At 50.1% G+C, this 18,125-nt stretch overlaps 1 protein-coding gene and 1 long non-coding RNA gene across 5 annotated transcripts in view; one reads left to right on the top strand and one right to left on the bottom strand.

Annotated features, from left to right (window-relative positions):
* Positions 1–251: 251 nt before the first annotated feature.
* FLI1 (Fli-1 proto-oncogene, ETS transcription factor) overlaps positions 252–18,125 on the top strand; it is a 120,839-nt gene continuing 102,965 nt past the window's right edge. The window contains exons 1-2 of one of the 4 annotated variants that reach the window (XM_019714818.2): positions 252–552; positions 1,740–1,820. In XM_019714818.2, coding sequence (XP_019570377.1) covers positions 1,782–1,820 — 39 coding nt within the window. In that variant the 5' untranslated portion in view covers positions 252–552; positions 1,740–1,781. Of the gene's footprint in view, positions 553–1,739; positions 1,821–4,341; positions 4,553–8,323; positions 8,449–8,899; positions 9,291–18,125 lie in introns of those variants that run through there. The other 3 variants (XM_019714820.2, XM_074321948.1, XM_019714819.2) reach the window with 3 other exon arrangements.
* LOC109436304 (uncharacterized) lies at positions 6,214–8,111 on the bottom strand. Its single transcript, XR_002136081.2, has 2 exons — positions 7,619–8,111; positions 6,214–7,074 (listed from the first exon to the last, which is right to left on the bottom strand). It is a non-coding gene; the product is annotated as an uncharacterized LOC109436304 (long non-coding RNA).

Raw genomic sequence — 18,125 nt, 5'->3', positions numbered from 1 at the left:
GTCATCCGAAACTAAATAATCAGTTTAAAGCAGGCCTGGGTCTCCATGTCTCCCCTGGGTTTAACAGAGAACGCAGTCTTTACATTTATGATATGTACATGTGGTTTCTAGTGTTCCTTGACATTTCCTAGTAACACAGGGAGGTTTCTGGAAAAGCAGCTGGGGGCAGATGGGTGGCTGTCTATTAAAACAATTCACCAGACAGCAGTTGAAATATTGATAAGAAAACGGAAATCAAATTACAAGACGGGAAAAGAGAGAGGAAGAGGGAGTGGGACAGAGAGAGCTGGAGAGAGGCAGCGGAGAGGAAAGCTACTGGACGCACAAACTTGAGTGGTGCCTGCAGCCCCCCAGCATGTGCAGAGGCTGTGGCCGTCTGTCTGGATGCGCTGGAAAGAAAGGCAAATGTTGACTACAAAGAGCCAGCAGGTCTAATTCCACACTGCCAAGGACCAGGGGGCTCTGGGCACAGAGAATTTGCACCAAGAATTTGAACATCCTCAAGTTGCCTGAGTCCTGCTCCTGCTGGCTTAGCTGGAAAGGGTGTCCAAGGTGAGTTTGTGTAGCATCTTTGGTTGGGGGCGATGCAGGGTCTCAGCACCCCCTCTCCGCCTCTCTGCCTTCTCTAGTTGCAGTTGGGAAGTGGGAAGCTTTCTGAGGCTCTTTCTCGCATTATCTCCAGAGCTTTTTTTCTCTCCCTCTCTCTCTTTTCTTGCAAATTTCACTCCAACTTACAAAGAAAATGGGGAGACTGGAGCAAGGAAGGGTGCCAGAGGAGGGGGCAGTGAATGGGAATCTAGGAGCCCTGGAGAAAGGTACCTGGTCCCTGAACTCCTGTGTGTTGTGACTTCAGGAGCCAAAAAGCTGGAATTTGTTAGTAGGGAGAAAAGTGCTTTATCAGAAACACATTGGCTGCCGGAGAAGCTGCGCTGCCACGTTAAAGATGGTTTAAGAGAAGGAAAGAAGAGAAGAGGAGAGAGACAGCCGCCAGACTTGGCAAGGCAGGGAGAGACTCTCGCAGAGGCACCTGGCATCCTAGGGTAGTTTCTGTGCCCTCCAGTCCTAAAACTCAGACCTCAGATACCATCTCCCTGCCACTAAAAATGAGGCCGTGCCATTTATTGTCTTTGCCTCTGCCCTCAATCCTGTTTTCTTTTAGAAACGGGGGCCCTGAGACAGGGGCCTCGGTAGACCTCCGGAACCTTGAGCCAGTCTTTCTCCATTAGTGGTCCTCTTGCAGGAAAGAAGGCAGCAGCTGGACGCTGGCTAGTCCTAGGTGTGGTGGCACCTAGGTGTCAGGCAGAAGTTTTGTGCCTCCCAGCGCTGTCAGCTCTGTAAATATCTATTCCCTGGGGGCCTCGGCCTGCGTGGGTGGGGAGACCTTCCTCAGCCTGCGTGGGTGTGGAGGCGTCCTCTACTCTGGCCAGGACGGACCCAGCCGGCGTCCCCAGCTGTGAAATTACCCAGGCCCAGGGGGAGGCGGGTGCCTCCGACTGTGGGCAGAAGAAAGTTACAGGACTGTAGGGAACAGACCCAGCGGTATGAGCTGGCTGTCTTCATTACCCCCTTAGCCTGAAGTCCCCGGCACAGGCGCAGGGAAGGGACCAGTGCTGGTCCCAACGGATGGTGGCCTCCCAACTCTGCCATCCTCTCTCTTTGCATTCCCCCTTTATCATCCCCCCACGCCCACCGTCTCGCCCGTGCTCCACTCGCGGGTGACTGAGGTTTCTCCTACCCAGGTTGGTTCTTGGGCCTTCCCGACCCTTCCTCGCCAACCCAGGATGTTTCAGACAGTCCCCGACACATCGTCTTACGTCAAGGTAAGACTTGACAGCATCTTTAAACAGGTAATGACTTCCACACACCTCCACCACCGTCCCCAGGGCCTATGGTCCCTCGCCCCTTTCCCCGGGTAAAGGTGGGGGGAACGGTCCGCCCTCTCCGACGGTGTCTTGGGAGCTAGGGGCGCTCTAACCAGATGAGGGTGGCACAGACCCTCAGAAATCTCGGGTTGAGTAGGAACGCTTTTGACTGCTTCTGTTTGGGAGGACGACGGACGTAGGTCAGTTCAGTGAAAGCTGTGCAGGGAAGCCGAGACGCCGGCCCCCGGACCCGCGAGGTTCACAGTGGCTGTGCTCTCTGTCTGTGGCGCACTGCAGACTCCCTGCGTTAAGGGTCAGTGTGTACGGGTGTTTGAGGGTCTGAGTGTGCTCGGGTGTGTGAACGCGACACACCTCTCCTGGTTCGACACCCCCTACCCAGTCTGCAAACCCACTTTCCTCGGCCCCACCCGCCCCTCAAAAGCGCAGATGGCTAAATTTGACAGTACATCGAAGGGTTTGTTTTTTTCTTTTCCACAACAATTCCCCAAAATGTAAACAAACCGAGGCCAGGACATCTGGGTTACACGTTTAACGAAAATCGGCCAGCGGGGCGGGGCTGAGGGTGCGGACCCGCCGGTGCTGCCCAGGGTGGGGATTCAGACAAGGTTCTCACGCCATCCAGGGTAGCCCAACGGAGAGCAGGACGGTGGAGCCTTCCTTGGTGGGGAGGAGGAAGGACCCCAGTGGTTCTGAAAACGCACTCCCACCTCCATCAGGTCCCGGCCCCGCCCCTCCTTCCCGAACTCCGCCCCGGAATGGACCCCACCCTCTAGCTGCTGGGTCAGCTATGCCAGGGTTGTGCGTGCAGGCTGCGGGCGCTTGGCCAAGGCGATGGGACGCCGACTCTCGGGTCTGATCCTGGGAGCGCCAGTTTTAAGTCCATCCCTCCTCCCATTTCTCTAAAGGGAAATTCGCTGACACACGGTAGCTTCTTCACGCCCCCAGCCTGCGGTCTGAAGGAATCTGTAGTCACTGTGGGGAAGCCGGGTCTTGGAGGCTTGGAGGGGAAGGCGTGTTTAATCGGCGATGAATGAATGAAAAATGAGTGAACTAATGTGTCGATAATCAGTAAACGGATGGGTGGACGAGGGCTCCCAGGAGGTGGCAGAGCACACACAGACTGCAGCGCACTCAGGTTCCCTGCGTCCAGTTTTCCTGAGAGGTTACGGCATCTGTAACCCCTCCGACACCCCTCACCCCCAGTCCCAGTACTCGGAGCCCTGCTCAGGAGCTCTGGCTTCCAATTCTGCCGCGGGGCTGAAGATGGGCAGTCTCTCCCACCCACCCTGACCCTCGAGTCTGCACACAGCCGGGGACCTAAAACCTCAGGATGACGAATTCTAGAGGGGCGAGTGGGAGTCCAAGAGCTCCACCCAGGCCGAGAGTCGGAGAGAAAGCAAATCGGCCTGGGGGTGGGGGTGGAGGTCCGTTCCGGGAGGAGGAGGTGGGGTCCGGGAGCTATGGGCCTCCAGAGGAGCCGCTCGCCGCAGGAGCTCTTTTCAAGGGGAAAAAATGGATTTTTCAGCAGCCACAAAGTTTGTATTGTTGCACAAAGGGGTGCATTGATCACGGCGAAAGGTCTGCGTGGCAGAGACAATCTCGAGTCTGTTCCGCCGGCTCCCTGCTCCGACCATTTGCCAGAGGGGCACAAACAGTCCCCGGCTGCCAAGCCCCTGCCGTTCGTCAGGCACCGGCTCGGAGGTTGCTGACAAACACCGCGGGGCCAGGCGCCCTGGCCCCGGGAGCCAAGGATGTCCACGGCCCCAGGGAAGCGAGTGCTCAGGGAGACACCCACAAGAGAGCTGAGGGCGGGTATGAGTCTGTGAAGAGTGAGGGAAAGGGAGAGAGGGAACACGGGTGACTCTATTAGACACGGACACACAACACAGTAGGTGAATCATGGTGTTAACATGAAGATGACCCTTACCTTTGCCGGTCCCTGTTCTAAGCATTGTATTTATACTAACTCATTTAATACTGAGAACAACCCCAGGAGTAGTTCAGTTTGCAGATGAGAAACAGGTATTGAGAGGTTAATGTAACACAGTTGTAAGAGGCAAAGCCAAGATACAAATAACAAGGGCAAAGGTGTGCTGACTGCCAGGCAAATTCTGAACACTTATTTCATCTTTACAATCGCCTTTGGAGTAGGTCCTAGTATTATAACGCGAATATATGGACGAGGACACTGAGGCACAGAGAGGTTAAGGAACTTGTTCAGGGCCACAAAGCTGGTAAGTGCAGAGGTAGAATTCAAACTCAAGGAGCCGATCTCCCAACGGGAACGTTCAGCTGGGGTGTTCCACTTGCAGATGAGGGGTGGAGGGCACAGGAGACCGTGTGAACTAACCCTAACCGCCCACTCGCCTGGTGCCAGCCGTGCGCAAAGCACTTGCCAATCACAGCGTACAGGGCACTCCCTACAGGCCCCTCGCCCGCCCCACGAGAAACTGGCAGGGTCCTCAACTTTCCTTCTTTGCCAGTCTCCCAGGCCCCTTGCTCCCTCTTCCCCACCAAATAGCCTGCGGGTTCAGCTCAGGCTGCATTCTGAGGGAGGCACACCCCACCAAACCGACGGAAGGAGGCCGCTAGCCCCCAAATGTTCACAGCGACCGGCTCAGTGGCAGCATCTGGCCGGCAGGTCCTGAAGCGACGTTTCAAGGACACAGGTCTGTACTTAGAATGAACGTTGTTTGGGACGGCTGGGAGACAGGGGGACCGAGACTGGAGAGGCTGAGAGCCTCCCTCCCTCCCCCCACCCCCAAGGTCCCACTCTAGGTGTCGCCACGCGGTGAGGGTCCCGCTCCCGCCTGGTGTCCACCTCTCTTCAAGCTGCGCTCTCTGGTCTTACTCGGACTCCCTTGAGGTTTCCTCTCGACGCCGCGTGGTCTGGGGACCCGGCCGTGGAGCGCTGGGGCTCTGGGCGCAGAGACCCTCCCCTCCCAGGCCGCCCCCGGCCTCCCGCCGCCCGGCCCCCCACGTAGCGTTTGGAACCCGCGTGGCGCTCGGGGAGGAACCAGCGCGGGGAGCGGGCAGGGCCAGCAGAGGCTCTAAATCTTCCTTCAACTGTGAGTAGATGAAGTCTGAGAAACAAATTCAAAGCAGGCGCGCCTGCAGAGCCTTCCTGCAGAAATATGCCCCGGCATTCAAGCGCATCCAGGGGCGGCTCGAGCTGCCTTGTTTGGCTAAGGTCAGACGAGACTCGAGTTCTCCAATAAAAATAAATCTCAAATTAATTATGGCCTCGAGCGAGGGGCCAGACACTTGAAGCTGCAGTTGTGCAGTCTGGAGTTTTGGCGCTCGCTCGCCCATCCCTCCCCCGCGCCCGCGTCTCTCCCCGCCCCCCGCCCCTGCCAGCTCGAATACCCGCTGCAGCCGCTGAACCGGAGGGGCGGGGAGGAGGGAGGACCGAGGCGGCGGATCCGTCCAGGACGCTTGGCCAGGGCCGGCATCACTCGGGGTTCCAAGTGACGGGCCCGGGGTCCAGAGGCACCCCAGGGACCGGGCTCGGGTTGTCGCGTCCTCCTACCCCCAACTCGGGCTGGGATTGAAAAAGCCCAGGAAGCTGCGTCTGGAAAGTCTTGACCGGGTCAAAAGGGCTGACATTGAGCGAGCCAAGCCGCGTTTCACCCTGCCGCTCCCTCCCAGGGGAAGCAGGACTTCCTCGTCTTTGAAAATATTGTCCAGTGTGGAGGGTGCGAGGCAAGTCATCCCAGCAAAGTTCCAAGAAAATGCTCCAAATCCAAATCTTTCCTGAATATTCGCGCCCATGCGCGTGATTTCTGTAAGTGACCCTAGACTTAGAAATGTGAGGTGGTCTGTTTTGTTAGTAACCCTCCGCCCCTGTTGGTCGCTTTTGTCTTAAATACTGGACCGGCTTTCCTGTTTGTGAGCGTCCCCTGACTTGAAAGCCAGCTGGGCTGGTGGACTGGTCACCGATGGTAGCCGGCATTAGCTCCTGGTTAGCAGCCCTGCCCAGTCTGGGAAAGGGAGAGGCAGGGCAGTCTCTGGTAAGCCAGGAAAGAGGGTGTGTGTAAGTGCGTGGGCTGGGGTAAGCTGTCCCTAGCTAGGCCCGTGGCGAGAGGGGAAAGGGGAGAAGGGAAGGGGAGGAAGTGGAGTGAGGGGAGAGACGGGGCTGGAAAGGAGAGCGAGGGCAAGGGTTTTCCCCTTCCCAACTCTGGGACAGTTTCCATTTGTAGCAGGCCTCACCACAGGCTCTCTATCAATTTGTCTCAATGCAAACATTCCAAATATTCTCTTTGGCTGCTCGTGAAAACAATGTGAGCTGCCAGGATCAAACCATCTTTCCAGATGTCTGGTGGTAACCACATTAAACAGCACAGACTTGTTTACTGTTGTGTTTGGTTAGGGCTTTTCCCCCTTTGGGATTTAAAAAAGCAGCAGCAGCAGTAGAGTTGAGCATCAAACCCAGAGTTACATAAGTGGGCACACTTGCCCACCAGAATGTCAACACTGGATGGTGGGGGTCTCATATTCCCTTAGAGGCTGTTCAGAGTGGTGGGTGGGTTCTTTGTTGTGAGGGGAGGAACTTGTGAATGGACAGGAGGTCCTCATGGAGGGCCTGATAAATAGCAAAAGACATGGCAGGAGTGCCAGCGGGTGAGTCACAAATTGGTGACAGTTATGCCTATGCCAGCTGCTCTCCCTACCACCATCTTCTGAATTACGAAATTGCCATAGCTTTGGTTTTACAGGCAGAAACAGAAAGTGTTTTTGAGTTCCACACCTAAAACAGGAGGGCAAGTCTTCATTTCAAACTAGTTCTATATTGAGCACTCCCAATGGGAGAGGCAGCTCCTGCTAAAAGGAGCTGGGGGGTGCTAGTGATGTTGGGGTGATTGTAGTGATCAGTGCAGTGCAGACAACCTGTCATTTGCCAGGCTGAATAGGAGCTGGGAAGAGAAACCTAGCCAACGTTTCTGCCACAGAAGAGCCTTCTCAAGCACTAGGAGGAGCGTGTGTAGCAGGGTGTGGGGTGGCCATTAAGGGCCTCGCTGTTTGCCCAGCACCAGGAAGGGGGCCTCCCGATGGTGGAGGCAGAGTCCTTTCTGACTGAAAGAGGGGCAATGTGGCTGGGGGTGCCGGGTTTCTGGTCAGGTCCGGGTGGGAAGCGGTCTCCCCGCACCCTCCTGAAAGCTCTGTTGTCGTTTGAAGGTCGGCAGAGTCTGGGCTGAAAAGGAAACAATTTGGGGTTTGAAAGGATGTAATTCATTCTTCCTTTCCCTTTAACCTCTTTCCTCTCTGGAAAGCATGTGGAAACTCTGAAGGGAAGAGTGAGAGAGAAGGCGGCTGGGCCGAGGGGAGGAAAGGGTTAAGCCTGATTTCTTTTAATTGAACTCCAGAACTGGTGGCCCCAGGCAAAGGGGGGGACTGACCCCGCTAGCGGTAACCAGATGTGGCCGTCCCAGGGGAGCCCCGGAGCAGACCCCTGGATTGAGAAGCAGACAGGAGGTGGGGGGGGGGGTCGGCCCGGCCCCCAGTCCACCCCCTTCCCCCACTCCCCCATACACACACCGAGTCTCAATTGCTGGCAGGCTGCACCCGCCGCTCCAGGTCTGGTCACGTTCAGACCCGTGTCTGTATTCGAACCCAAAATTGGAGCTGAATTGATGAGACTAATTTCGAGAGGAGGGTGGGGGGAGGGAGGGAGGGAGGGAGGCGAGCGAGCTCTCGGGCTCAATTGCTCCTGAAGAAATAAAGAATTAATAAGTCACCTTTTTCGCCGCTGTGGACACCCTTTTGAAATTTTTTTTTCTTTTCGATTGACTCGGATCTCCTCTGGATTTTTTTTCCTTCTTCCCCGGGTGGACTCTTAAATAAAAGTGAAAAAGTCCAAAGCGTGGTCTGGAGAGCGTGGACAAGGTAACCTGTTTTGGAGGTCTGGGAGAAGGGAGTCAGACCGAGAGCGCCCAGGAGTCCCCTCGCTGCTCCCGGACTCCTGAGGGTGCCCCAACTGAAGCTTCCGTCGGCACTGCAGGGGGACCAGGGCCTCCGGGTGGCGGGGACCGACCTGGAGGGCGAGGGGAGGCCGGCCTCACGATGGGTGGGGATGGTGGTCCGGAGCCCGGGCCCTGAGGTCTTTCAGCGAGAGAAGTCTGAATCTGGGCTGCGATGTTGGGTGCTGCGCTCTGGAGACCTGCTGACCAGCGTCCCACTGGAGTGTAGGTTTCCTGGTGCCGGGGTGGCATTGCATAGGCGGCTCTGGCCTGGGCGCCTGGGCGCTTGGGCTTGGGCAACCGGGTCCGGGTAAGCGCCAGGGGTTTGACCCTAGAGGGCGCGGATAGGTGGCCTGGGGTGCCGCTGGTCCCCGCCCTCGGCAGGCGCCGGGAGCTCTCCAGAAGCAGAGGGTCGAAGCGCGCCTCCAGGAGGGCGCCGCTCTGCTAACAATGAGCTGGGAGTCGAGTCCGCGCCCCCGACGGCCCGCGTCGATCCGAAACCGCCCCGAACCCGCGTCGCTGTGTGGGTGAGCCGCTCGGGGAGTCGGCGGCGACTGAGCAGCCCAGCTCCCGAGTGGAAAAATTCCCATTGGATTCATTTTGCAATGGTTGGTTTGCTTCGGTCTGCGTCTGGATCTTCCCGGGCAGTAGTAGGCTCTAGGTTATCCCCAGCCGGAGTAAACTCTCCCGCCTCCCCCGCCCCCCCGCAAAAAAAAAAAAAAAAGTTTGACTCCGGCTGGAAAAAGCATTAATGAACGTATCTGTGGGAAGAAACGGAAAGTGAATGAGTCAGGAGGGCCACCTTCGGCCAACGGCCCCGGGAAAAGGAAGGAGGCCAAAGGCGTTTGGGTTTGGACTTTGGGAGAAGGTGTTGGGGCGGGGGTGGGTGGGGGGATGCAAACTGCAGGAATCAGGGCGCGGGCCCCGGGCGCGGACCCAGGCATTGTTCCCAGCTCGCTCTTATCTCCCAGGAGCAAGTATCCTGTGTGCGCAGTGCATGGATGTATCTGGGCATCTCCGCGTATATTTATATAGTGTGTGTGATGCGAAAAGCAGGAGCAGCAGCGGGGAGGAAGAGGGGGTGTAGGGGGAGGGAAGACGGGGGAGAGCAGAGAGAGGAGAGCGCGAGACAGAGGAGAGAGAGAGAGAGAGAGAGAGAGAGAGAGAGAGATAGGACTTCCTCCCCGATTCGCAAAGTGAAGTCACTTCCCAAAATTAGCTGAAAAAAAGTTTCATCCGGTTAACTGTCTCTTTTTCGCTACAACAACAAACGTGCACAGGGGAACGCGAGCAGGGCGCTCGCGGGGGGCAAGCAGGGAGGGCCCAGGGCGCCGGGGAGGCCGCGCCCCGCTAATCCGAAAAGGCTGCGAGGTCAGGCTGTAACCGGGTCAATGTGTGGAATATTGGGGGGCTCGGCTGCAGACTTGGCCAAATGGACGGGACTATTAAGGTAAGAGACCGCGCGGTGGGCGCGGAGCCGCGGGGCTGGCTAGGGAGGCGGTGCGGCGGTGCGGCGGTGCGGCGGGCAGGCTGGGCGCCGGGCGCCGGGGTCCTGGAAGACGTGGCCACTCTCAGTTGCTTCCGCGCCCGTCTTCACGCCGTCTCCTCCCGCGCGCGGGTGGCCAGTCTCACTAGCTGGGGCGACTCGCCGGGCTCCCCACCTAGGGCGATTTACCCCGCACCCCTTGCCCCAAAGTGGAGCCCGGCCCCCTCCCTTCGCGCGGCCACAGGGCTGCGGGCGGGGCCGGTATGAATCCTGTAGACCCCCAAGCGGATCGGAGCAGGGGTCTGGAGTCCTCTGGTCCACCACTCCCACCCGCAAGCAGGGCACCCTGGCCCAGCGCTGGGCACTCGCTTGCGGCGGGCTTCCTCTCGAACCCGAGGCCGGAGGCGGTGGGGCCGGGAGCTGCAGCCGCCACCAGCTCGGGTCCCTGCCTGCTGGGCCCTGGGACGGGCAAGTGGATTGGTTACAGGGGGATCGGGGTGCAAGTGTGTGTTTCTGGGCTCTGTCTGAGAGGGCTCCTCCAGATGGAAGCCCTGTTTACATGTCAGCGCAGGCTGGTTTCCCTTCCTCTTGGTATTTCTGTTGCCGGTTCTCGGCGCTCCGAGGCGCCGGCTCCCGGGACTAACGGGCCGGCCTCCCAGCTTCCTCTGCAGGGGCAGGACGTTTCTTCCTAGCCTGGGTCCGCGCTGCGCCCGGAGCCTGGCTCTCCCACAAGGTGCCACCGCAGGCAGTTGCTCCGGGGAGAGGCTTCGGGGATCTTCTCAAAGATGGTCCCGCGCCCTTCCGAGCCGCTTCCCCTAAGGTGGCCGGCCAAACCTTGTCCCCAACCATTACCCTCACCCCACACCCCATACCTGGGTCTAGGTTGCAAAGTGCAGCCCAGAGGGACTGCTTACTGAGGGTCTGGGTTTTCATGCCCGACCTCAGAAGGGTGACTGCCTTCTCCCTCTAGAAGGGGAAGTGGGGCCAGAAGCAGAGAGTAGGGACACCCCCTAACGCTACTGGCCTTAGAGGAGCGAGGGGAATGAATGGGACCTGGAGTCGGCTGGGCTGCGAGGCTGTCGTGCAACACCAAGCAGGAGTCGGTCTGGAAAAACTATTAGGCTGGTGAAGTGAGGACTGGCAGAGCCCGCCATTCCCCCAGAACCGAAAGGAATCGACTCCTCGCTCAGGGCTGACTGAGTAAGAGAAGCCTGAGCTTGGAGAATTCAAAAGATTTTGATCATTTGGGTGGGGTAGTGGTTTTTATTTTCTAAGGTTTCTTTCTTTTTTTTTGAAAGTTTGAAATATGCTGACTTAGGTAAAAGGCGCCAACAGAAAGAACTTGAAAATCTGGAGATGAGATAACTGATTGTAATGGGTTAAAGGGTGCCTCTGTGAGCCTGGGTTCCTCAAGTTTAAAGTGTGAGGGTGAGGAGTGGGTGAGAGAGGATTCCTGTAGCCAGGGTGGGGTGGTCCTTGAACATTGTGTGCTTGTTTTTCTTCATGTTGGTGTGTGCGTGCAAGTATCTCTGTATCTTTGGTTTAGGAGTAAGATGCTCCACTCTAGAAAACTCCCCCTTGTTTGGTTATTTACCACTTACCCAGAAGGCGCCCCTCTGATCCAGAAGGGTGGTAAGATGGCTCCAGGGTCTTGGTGTGGACACTCTAAGGAGAAGTGAAGCAATTTCTCCATGATGCTCAGACCTCTAAGCACAGGCCCTGAGCAAAGGGAGGAAGCTGTGGTCTGTGTACCCAGGATGTGCTAACCTCTTTAGATACACACACACACAGGGATTGGCATGGCAGGCAGTAAGAACAGGCTCAGACCAGGACTCTGGCACTTTGTGCCAAGGGTGGGAATGAAGGTCTTCTTTTTCATGTGGGCGATGGGAGCCTGTGAGTCCCTCCAAACCCTCCACAGGAGCACCCTTGTTTCTCATCCAGGTGATCTGCCTGTACAGACCCACCCACAGAGCAGTGACTTTTCAAGCTACCTTCAGTCCCCAAAGTTCTGAAGGACTGAGTCTTTAAGTGTATACTTCGTTACTTAAGTTGTGTGAAAGCCACAGTTTCCTGTTCATGTGTGACCTTTGGATCTTGGGGCTTCTGGACCCCACTCCCTCAATAGTTTATACATTGTCCTTGGAGAAGAGAGTGGGCAAGGAGAAGTCAGCTAACTTCTGGTCTCTGTGTGACAATGCACAGTTCATTAAATCTGAGCTTCAAAATCTTTGCAAAAATGAAACAGTGGGACTAAATCACCTCTACAATAGTATCTTTCCCAATCCTCTCTATTCCTAAAATATTATGTTTATATGCTCTTACAAGAACATATACTGACATATCTATGAAATTGTTCTATACTGAGAGGTCTGAAGATACTATATACCATATCTAATCTGCAGACACAAATCCAGAATGTGTTTTCCCAGTTTTAATGGCCTTGAAAAATCATCTTTGAGTAATTCTGGGATGTGATTTTTATGCACCTGCATGTTTTTTCCTCAAATATAAGGCATGTCTAAATTTCAAAATGCCTGTCAGCCTCAGCACTGAAGAGGTATTTTGTCCAGGGTGCCAAAGAAGTCTGGATTTCTTTGCAGAAGTCCTTTATTTTGTGCATAATTCCATCTGATTACAAAACCTCAGTCTTATTGCCCTTGTTATATGTCCCTCTGTACCATGTTCTCTTCTCATATCCAAGAATGTCCCTGGGAAGGTTCTGAGCATCATGTTGGGAACACCGAAGTGTGCGGGGCCATTCCACTCTTTTTCTGCCACAGACAGTTAACCTGCAGTATTAAACAACACCCTACCCCACCCTTGCTCCCCGAAGTGATATTATCAGTGTTGAAAAGCACGTGATATTGGTTGCTGCTTTAAGAAATGACCTGGTTTCAAAAACTGCATCTTAGTTCTAAAAAGTCTTCAATCGAGTCTAATTATTTCATCTGTGGAAGCTTGATTCAATGCACTGGTGCCATTAAAGATGGCGAAAGAATCAGAGAAGATGCAGACATGGAGAATGAAATAGGGAAACAAACAGCAGACTTGGAGTCAGGAAACGTGGGTTCATTCTCAGCTCTGCTACTTAGTTACTGATTGCCCTACAGCAAGGCACTTAGCTTCTTGGATCTCAGTTTCCTCATCTATAAAATGGGGCCAAAGTATCTTGACATAAGTCACTGCAAGGATTAAGTAAAGTCTGGTACCTTAGTTAATGCACACTGATTTAATTTCTCCTTGGGGATAGGGTTTCTGGGGTTTGATTGGTCAGAAAATTAGATTATAGGTTTGGATTTGCCATAATGCATATTTCATTAATTCAACAAATATTAATTATATGTTTCTTATGCTCCAGGGCTCAAAACTCATGCTTTATGTGTTGAGAATACAACAGGGATCAAAACACTGCTGGAATTTACGCTCCAGTGGAAGTGACAGACACATAGATAAAAATTCTGTGTCCAGAGATGACATCTTCTGAAGAACAATAAAGCAGGTTAGGGGATAGAAAGTGATGTTGTTGTATCAGCCAGAAAGGTTGGGGAAGGTGCTTCGGACAAAGTCCGATTGAACAGAGCTATTCAGTTTTCATCCTTTACCTCAGGAAAGAGCAGCACCACTCAGCCAGCAAATTATGGAAGAACAAAACAGGAAAGAAAGGTTGGGATTAACGCTGGGTTCTGCAAACCAGCAGAGTCCCCATGCCAAATAGACCCAGGAGAGCAGGTTATCATTGTTCATTGGCAGGGCAGGGCTTGTGCAGTGGGGACTAGAGTGGTCTGGGGGGGTGGGGGTTATAAGGGGGACAGCAGCGGGAAGAATACTTGGGAACAGAGAGTTTACTTCTGTCTTCAAAAAGGGATGTTGCCTTCACTTTGGAGAATGAATCCCGCCCCCCCCCACATACACATTTTTACCTTCATATCACCAAGATTCATTTATCTGTCCCCACGACCACATAGAATCGCTTCACTCAGGTAATCACCAAATGGTGAATTGGTAATGTTTTGGTTTATTTTTGTGAATAATTTCTACCAGAAAAACTGCCTTCTACTTCTGCTCTTATTCAAATTTAAGTTTATAGATTTGCAACTTCAGAGATTATTTAGTTTGATAGTCTCATGTTATAGGTGAGAAAACTGAGGCCCAGAATTGTTTAATGAACCACACAGACAACTGAGTCAGGGTGAGAATTAAGGACTCATAACTGTCAGGCTAGTGTTCTTTCCACTATACTATGAAGATTGCATTCTCTTTCATTACATTATTATGAATTATAGAATCCTGGAGGCAGTGTGTGTGTGTGTGTGTGTGTGTGTGTGTGTGTGTGTGTGTGTGTGTCAGAAAAAGACAGAGACAGACAGAGACAGAAAAAGACAGACAAAAGCATTTAAAAGAAAATCATGGAGAATCAGACATGTTGGACTAAACACACTTCTGTTATTTAATGAAAAATGTATTACTATCATCTTGAATTAGTTCCATACTTTTAAAAAATTCCAAATTTTCATAGGATTTTTACATAACTGTTTTCCAAAATAAATTCTTCTTTTCTTGTAGACAAACAGGAGACAACAAAAAATACAGTATTTTACTTAACTAGCCAATAGGCCCCTCTGCAGACCAGGGTTCAGGTGGGCTGAACTCCTATTTCAATTATTTTAATAATTGTATATTTGACTATTGAAATATAATATATTCAGATGCATTAGAACATATCTTATGGACCTACCTTCTAGGCTGTATAGTAAGTAGGTCTTGAAAAACAACACATTAAATAAGATATTGGATTTCAATGTCTTCTTCTGTTTGGTGTCAACCAATTACCTTGGCATTGGTTTAAAAAAGTAGTTGATTTAAACCAAGCCCATTTTCTAGAACTGTAACATTAGTCTAATGTTAATACTGAGTTGCCCCAGGGGGAAAAAATGGGAAAATATTTATGATGATGAGCCTCCAGGCAGGATTTCTAATGGACTGAGAGCTCTATCCTGCCTCAAACTTCAAAAAGTATCCCCAAATTATAAGTCAACATTCAGGTCATTGCCAAAGTCCTAGTGTTCTCTGGGGGAAGTTTCATTCCATCTGAAGCAGCTTGACAGACAGATATGCAGACAAGCAACCAACTGTCTAGGGTTAGAATTGAAAATCTGCTATTTTCGCTAACTGTAAACAACCAGATGCATTATGAAGGTATAGAATAATGTTTTTGTTTTGATTTGTTTTGAATAGCATCACTTTCTTTTTTTTTTTTTGGCTTGTACTTAAGACAGTTTTTCTAAGTCTATCTTTTGCTTGTTGTTTTGACAAATTGAGAAGGCTAAAGGACATTGGCCACTGTGTACACACACACACACACACACACACACACACACACACACTCGTCAACCAGCCATAGTACGTAGTTTTTTAGCAATCTCAGAGCTGTGCAGGTGTCTTTTCCTCTGCAGAAGACTACACCCTGTTTCATTTTCTGTTGCTTTTATGATTTATATCTATAGTGTTCATCTCATTCATGTGTTAACTCATCAGTGGGATGATATTACTAAGTGATGTCACTCTAATTCTTCTATTGACCTGGTAGACCCAACATTAGTAGCCTGTGTATTTGAGTTATTTCCCAAGAGACAATGAATGGAGTTTGTCTATCCTCACATTGTCACCCATAGGGCCAATATTGTGGAAGTTTGACAGAATTAGGCAACCTATGGAATAACCCTGTGCAAAGCTGGCTGGCCTTATGGGAATCTGTAACCTTAGCCGCATTGGAATCATAAATGGATGCCGGCCATATTGATGCAAGTCAGTAAGGTCAACTGCATGGCTGTTATGTGTGACTGAACTAGGTGACTAAGTACTGTCAAGATACAAGGTTGGTGGCAAAAGGGCTGCTGTCCTGGGGACCCGGTAGGAGGATAAGCCATGTATGTGTGCAGCAGAATACAGTAAGTGTTATGTTAGCCTCAAGGAAAGGAAGAGCAGTTTCAAATGGAAAGATAGAGAGACCTGATAACAGTAGTTATTTATATAGTCCCTTCTGTTTACAAAAGACTGTCACATTCACCCTTGCACCTAATCCTCACAACAGCCCTATGGGAGGTAATATTGTCACGTCTCTCTTTTATATGGGAGAAACTAAAGTTCAGAGAGGTTAAGTAACTTGCCTAAGATGACAGCTAATAGGCGATGGAGTTGGGTTTCAAGCTCAGTGTTTCTGATTCCGGAATATTTGCTTTGTCTACACATAAGCCACACTGCCTATTAGCATAAGTGGATAAATGGACCTGGACGGTGGCTTTGAAGGATGGGTAGACTTGCACAGGAAGATATGGTTCAGTCTTTCTAGGAAAGTGGAATACTTTGGTATGCGTGTAGGGTACATAGAAAGGAAAGATTGGGTGGAATTGGATTATGTGGCACTTTAAATACCATAACAATGAATTTGGGTTTTATAAAATATATAGAGAAGAGGAATCACAAAATTTCTAATAGAGAGAGATGATCAAGAGAACTGTACAAATCTCTTAGGAACCAAATCCTTCCTATTCTCACCCTTCTCCTTAGGAAAGGGAGATGGGAGTGACTCCATTGCTTATCAGAGACCACAAGAGATGAATAGCAGACAAAATTAAACAACCAGTGATAGGTTCAGGCAACTAGACCATGCTGTCCGTTGTCTTTAAAGATATGTTTATTAAATATGGAGTCTGGGGAGGGAAGAGAAACTCTATTTCACCAGCTCCCATAAAGATGTGATTATCCTTTACCTCCAGTGTTCTGGAGATTCCACCATAAGTTATCTTTTCAATTGGGCCATCTCTCCTGGGCTACTACTTTAGTTCCTTTTGAGAATGAGTAGGCAGATACTAATTGAGAAGAGACAAAAGGAAAGGTTGTTTCCCTGAGATGCAAATAAAACTTCTATGGAAATTCAGACGTACTTTCATAGGTTGGTTGGGTCCATCACCTCACTTAAAAATACTGACTCTTCACCCAAGCAAACCCAAAACTCAGAAAGTTATCATCATCATCCAATTAGGATCAGAGATGAAGTGTTCAAATTCTTTTTTAGATAACTCAGGTCAACTTTACAGCAGCTTCAAAATTGCTAATACCTACAAAAATGAACCAAGATGCTGAAATATTTAAGGTAGTTCCCATCTTTGGGGAACAATGTACCTGCCATTGAGTTCAGGATCAAAATTGCAGAGTATGTAATTTTTTAAGCCACCTCCGAGAGAATGCAGACTTGAAAACTGGAATGCCTTCCCAGCAGCAGGGTCCATTTACTCAGACAGTACTATGCGTCCAAGGTAATGAAAGACCTTATGTCACATCTCAGTGCACACATGCAAGAGGCCAGAATTACAGGTGCCATGGGAGCTTTAACCCTACATTTCTAGACATGTGCGGGTTTCACATGTCTACTGGAATCTAACCTTCCAGTAGCAGAGTGTTAGGTCTGCATATAGGGTGTTCATTGATTTTATGTGCAAAGGAGTCTGAGAGTGAATGATTTTGCAGTATTGTTCATGTAGCAGGAAGGTGAAAACAGGTTAATATAATAAAATTACTCAGCTTATGAGTTGTCTTTAAGATAATGTTGTTAAAATCTATATAAATGCACATATTTAGATTGAAATTTTTATGTTTGATGAGTCATTATCACTTAATTCATACTCATTCATTTACTCATTCAACCAAAAGTTGAACACTGCCAGGCACAATTCTCACAGAACTCCATATAAATGAACGAGAACAAGATGCCTATACCACTATTTCTTCCAGACCTCTAGAGAGCAAAGATTTCTCTGCTTTCTGATGTTAAGTTCTGACTTTTGGCTATTCCAAAAGAAGCAATACTCATTGGGGGAAATCTTTATTTGTAGTTTTTTATTATATGGAAATTTAGGCATATTTTCCTAAGGGTAACACAGAGCTTATAATTTTTCCTTTTTCTTTGCCCCTTCATTCTTGGTGATACTAGTTCACTGTATGGGCATTTTTCGAAAACTAAGGCGTGCCAAGGAAACTCCTTCTTATTCTCCCTTTCTCAGCTTTAGTTCCTCTTTTCATATATTAATATAGAGAAAAATACCATAAATAAAGGGAAAAGATAAATGAGCCCTGAGAAGGAACATTTCTCATGCACACAACAAAGGGCAAATGTCTTAGTATACAAAGACTACTTACTAATCAACAAGAAAAGGGTAGACCACTTTGAAGAAAAATAGGCCAAAATGCTATGCATAGACAAGACTAGAAAAAGAAATACAAGTGGCCAATAAATGTATGAAAATAATCTCAAGTACATGCATAAAGATATTTAACTAAAATAATGAAATTCAAATGTTTATCACCTATGAGGATAGCAAATATTAGAACTGCTTAATCATGCCTTATGTTAGAAAGACTAAGGGAATGTGTCCCTCTCTTACCCGACTGGTGGGAACATAACTTGCTACAATTACCCTGGAATGCAATTTGGAAACATCTATTGAGATGTTAAATAGTGATACAAATTTGATAATAATTTCAATTCTAAAAATTTATCTTACAGATGTGTTCCCTCAGATACCAAAGATATATGCACAAGATGTTTATTATAATGTTGTTTGTAATGGCAAAAATTGGAAAGACTCTAAATGTCCACCAATAAGGGACTAGATAAAAAAATTATGGAAGATTCATGCCACTGATAAATGGAATAAAATCAATTGTCTACACTGATTTAGAAAGTTCTCCAAGGGTTAGTATTACATGGAAAAAAGCAGGTTATGAAATATGTTTTCC

The sequence above is a fragment of the Rhinolophus sinicus genome, linkage group LG16 (assembly GCF_036562045.2).
Source record: "Rhinolophus sinicus isolate RSC01 linkage group LG16, ASM3656204v1, whole genome shotgun sequence".
NCBI lineage: Eukaryota > Metazoa > Chordata > Mammalia > Chiroptera > Rhinolophidae > Rhinolophus > Rhinolophus sinicus.
Note: the sequence above shows the minus strand (reverse complement) of the source record. Positions and strands in the feature narration are given on the sequence as shown.